General features: G+C 39.4%; 1 protein-coding gene across 1 annotated transcript; it reads left to right on the top strand.

The window, feature by feature from the left end:
* Positions 1-287: 287 nt before the first annotated feature.
* Positions 288-2,333, top strand: LOC115588969 (ependymin-1-like). Its single transcript, XM_030429645.1, has 6 exons — positions 288-447; positions 595-629; positions 745-879; positions 1,422-1,608; positions 1,692-1,779; positions 1,920-2,333. Exons 1-6 carry the CDS (start codon positions 381-383, stop codon positions 2,044-2,046), a joined length of 639 nt encoding a protein of 212 aa, XP_030285505.1. The 5' UTR covers positions 288-380; the 3' UTR covers positions 2,047-2,333.
* The last annotated feature ends 2,345 nt before the right edge of the window (positions 2,334-4,678 follow it).

Below are 4,678 nucleotides of genomic sequence, written 5' to 3'. Positions count from 1 at the left end.
CACATCTGTTTCTGAACTTATTTGAACTACACTGTGTCATGTATTTTAGATTATATGTTGGTTGGGAAATTATGGCAGTCTTAAACAGTTGATCGTGACCTTTTGTACAAGAACAACATTAACCAGCCAACAGTTTAAAGAAAGTAAACAGGCATGATTTGACACTGTTATTGCCTCTAATGGCCCTTTATCTTGATGTGAGCCTGATAACAGAAGGTTCTGGCTCTTGACTTTCATGAGATCAGTGGGGTTAAAGATAAAACCTGGAGGCAGGATTTTCTCCCAGAGTGTCAGGGTCTGTGTTTATAAGGAAGTGTCTCCACTCTCGAGCACCAGAGGGTTTGTTGCTGCTTGAGAACAGGAGCGTGGAAGCCGAAAACATGAAAGTCATAGTGGCATTAGCTTGCATTCTGGCATGCTGTCTGGCCCAGGAACCTCACCCATGCAGTAAGTAAAATAACAGAGACAAATCTGGTTGTGGTTGTATGAATAGATTTCTCAATTCTCTCTTGGTTCATTTATGCTTTTGAAATTCTTAAGAGTGGTTGTTGTTGTCTTGTTGAATTATAACATTCTGATCATTTCACTACGCAGGAACTCCTCCTCTTCTGACCGGGGCACTCACCGTGGTGAGTATTTACTGTGTGTTACTAGTGTATGTTACCTGGCACCTGTGATTTCAGCCCACTGACAAAATGCAAATTACAATGCCTGAAAGAACTGACTCAAACCATCTTTCTCCAGTCCACACAGAATGAAAAGCTGTGGGCCTACGCCAACTATGAGTATGATGCACTCGGAAGGCGCCTGCGACTCACCGAGATTGCCAACTACGAGAATAAGACACTCCACATTGATTTACTTATGCTCTACAGAGAGGTGACCAAAGCAATGACATAAACATCCCACATATTCATTTTAGGTGGCGGTTGCTCCTGATCAGATACGAGAAGAACATATAATACATATCAGATCAGATACGAGAAGAACATATAATACATATGTGTGTGTGTATATATATACAAATATATATATTTATATATATATATATATATATATATATATATATATATATATATGTCAAACGATTAATTTTTTTAATCGCGATTAATAGCATTTTGTCCATAGTTAACTCGCGATTAATCGCAATTTTTTTGGGCACATTTCTTTCTGTTCTAAATATAGCTTAATGTGTTTTTGTCATGTTCTTAATACTTTTAACAACATAAGAAAGGGCAAATATGTGTATATATACTTCAAATCATGCAGGAAAATAAAAGGCTCTAAATGGGATCAAAACATGGTGATGTCTGCTTTTGGCGGGGGGGGGGGGGGGGGGGGCTCTCTGTATCTGCCGTGTGTTTGGCTTGAGGACTGTGTTTGGCTTGCAACTTGCTCATTCCATGACTTTCATCCATCAGGCTGCCATGTATGAGATTGACACCAAAACTCGTACATGCAAGAAAATGCCTCTGAAAGATGACTTCCATCCTTGGGAAATCCCCAAAAGTGCATATCTGGTGGGCCAGGCTATTCTGGGCAGCTCTTCTGGACCTGGACAGGGACTTCTGGTCAATACTTGGATAGGAGATCTGCCGGAAGGAAGAGGTCAGAGATCATGCAATCAATGCAAGAACTCTATTATCCTTCTCGTGTTATTGACACATTCATTTTCATGTCTGATCCTACAGGGAAGTTTGTGAGCACAGTCACTGAATTTGGATGCATTCCTATCAGCACAATGTACCACACTGACCAGTTTGGATTGATGGTGACAAGGTTAGTTGGCATTAACATCAACACAGTAAAAATTACTCCAAAGGGCAGAAAGGACAGATTAATAGCGACTGACTTTTGAAAATCAGAAATATGCACATACTAAAAAAAGCTCATTATGTCACTGTCTTTATGTTCACCAGCCTCTTCAACAACGTCATTGGGATCACAGACCCCAGTAAGCTCGACCTTCCAGACTTTTGCCAGAGCGCAGAGATCAAGACCGGCAGTGAAGAGGAGCCACAAAGCTTCCTCACGTTTTTCCATTAGAAGCAGTGAGGGCCTCCTTTAGCTAATGCCTCCAATTTTTAAATCAAACAAGTGCAGCTAGAGATTCACAGCTTTTTCATGTTCTAAATGTCACATTTATTCCTGCTAAGAGCATCATTTCAAGCATCTTCGACTGTACATCTCAGACAAAATCTAAAGTTGCACTAACAAATGTTTTGTATTGGCGATAGATTAAAAACATACAACCCTCTTCTGTTTTCGATGGATGAAATTATCTGGGGCTGTGTCATTTTCATCAATAAAAATCCAGGAATACTAGTAACAAATGCACGTGTTTGACCTCGTCTTGTGTTTATATTGACAGCAAACATCTGCACAATATTCCTTTGTGATATGATATGAGGGGATGCATGATGGGAATTCAAGAGTTGATGTGAACCCCTTCACGCTGCAGTGTCAGGTGACGACAGAACAACTCATCAACCTGAATATTTGACTTACAAACTCAAATTAATTTATTGAAAACTAAAGAAGATAACAAATAATAGCAAATAAGTGGGAAAACAGATTTGGAGCAGTCAGCCTTTGATTAAAAAGCAAGACACAGCAAGAGCAACAGCATATTTTATGGATACACTGTTCATTGCTGGTCATGTAAATGAATGCAAAAGGTGTCAAGGTGCTGCATGCATCATTTCCTAGAGCTCCACAATCAAAACGTTTGTGTCCAACTCTTCCTTGTCCTTTATGCACTACAAGAACAAGCTACAAAGCCAGAATCTACACACAAAACACTACACACTGTTTTTAGCATACACATTGTTCAAAAAGGAAATCTCATGCAATCATTGGGAAAACACATCTGTTTAGAATACAAAACACAACTAAAATTGGAAAAGCACACAGACACACACACATGAAAACATTTAAAATCTAATTGTAGACCAATCAGTCTAAGCCATAGCACTACAAATACACCTAATGTGATGGGCCAGAGCAGCCCCAGTTTGTTGTCATCTGGGATAATGTCAGTTTTCATCACGCTGCTCTGTTCAGGACTGGTTCACCAGTCATAATAGATTTATTGCACTCAACTTGCCACCATACACCCTATTTTTGTCCAATTGAGAAGTGCTATTCAGCATGGCGCTGGAAAGTTTATGACCGTCAGCCACATGCCCGCATGCCTCTTCTACAAGCAATGGAAAAGGCATGCAGCGACATTGAGGTGAGGTCCATACAGGGTTGGATACGGCATGCAAGGCGATATTTCCCCCATTGATTGGCAAGGGAGGACATTGCCTGTGATGTGGATGAGGTGATGTGGCCAAATGCCAACAGGAGACAGGATCCATAGCCTAAATGTCTTCCACTAATTTTTTTTACATTTGCAAACTGCTGAAAAACAAGAGAAAAAATCTGAAGCGTTTCCATTTTGTTTTCATGTGTATAGATCAACTGTAGTGGATCAATCTTTCACAAAAAAAAATCTGTATGAGACTTTTACAGTTTTTCTCAATTGTTAACACACAAAAATTGGTACTTGAGACATAATGACCACAACATGTAACTCATGCACCAACCCCCTGAACCAATTCTGCTAAACTACCAGCACAATTCCTGCTTTACACTCAAATTGCAGTTCTAAAACACACTTTTTTCAAAACACTACACACATTTTTCTGTATTTGGCACCATTTTCATAAAGAAAATCTTTTGTTTTCACAAGGAACACACTGTCATTCAAAATTCTAAAGTTACAGTTTTTTTCAATTGCTTAAGCACGATTTCGAATAGAGGGCCCGGTTTTTCAAAACACTACACACAATTAGCACAACCATACACACAATTAGCAGAACACCTCACATCCTTTGCAAAATGAAACACTCTTGTAAAACTATACACTACTTTATAAAAATGATATTTTGTTACCATATGAAAACACACACGTTTCATATGACTTAATTCTGTCTGAACCAGTTACACACTGCTGCGCTTAACCTAAAACACTTTTAGCAATTCTACTCCTCAGTTATTTTAGTAATGTAAGTGAAGTACACAGAGAAAGTGCAAATATACAATACTAAAAATTCACCAAATACAACACAAGACCAATGCTGAAGAGTGATGAAAATATAATCTATTTATCTAAATCAGTCAAAATATCAACAAAAGATGTCCATGCTACAACAGCACTGTGCATAACACCAAAAAAAAAAAAAAGATACTATAAAAAATATGGGGGGGGGGGACTGACAAAAAAAGAAAAGAAAATCCAGCAGGGAAATTATTAGGGATTTTCTCTTCGCCGAGCTGGATCAGGCCAGAGAATTTCGTCGACATCACAGGCGATATCTTCATTACACTGTGAGGATGTTGTGCAGTTGGTCCAGAAATGTCAGAATGTGAGCTGTGTTATAAGGGCCCATATTGGCATGACGGAGGAGGACCCCATTCTGTGTAATGGCAGCGCAGAGGGTGATGTTACCCCCACGCTGTCCTGGGATGTTGATTATAGCCCTGTGGCCAATGATGTTTCTGCCTCTCCTTGATTTTGAGAGGTTAAACCCTGCCTCATCGATGTAGATAAACTCGTGTGGGATTTCTTCAGCATCCATCTGTAAAACTCTCTGTAATACAGTGAAAGACAAGATTGTGTAGTTTAGCATGG

Source organism: Sparus aurata, chromosome 10 (assembly GCF_900880675.1).
Source record: "Sparus aurata chromosome 10, fSpaAur1.1, whole genome shotgun sequence".
Lineage (NCBI taxonomy): Eukaryota > Metazoa > Chordata > Actinopteri > Spariformes > Sparidae > Sparus > Sparus aurata.
This window is presented reverse-complemented; position numbering and strand designations above follow the sequence as displayed.

Excerpts from the sequence above, each read along its gene's own strand:
- LOC115588969 (XM_030429645.1), top strand. The coding sequence starts at position 381 with ATGAAAGTCATAGTGGCATTAGCTTGCATTCTGGCATGCTGTCTGGCC. Across the intron at positions 448-594 it reads CCAGGAACCTCACCCATGCA|GAACTCCTCCTCTTCTGACC; the intron begins GTAAGTAAAATA and ends TTCACTACGCAG. Across the intron at positions 880-1,421 it reads TACTTATGCTCTACAGAGAG|GCTGCCATGTATGAGATTGA; the intron begins GTGACCAAAGCA and ends TTCATCCATCAG.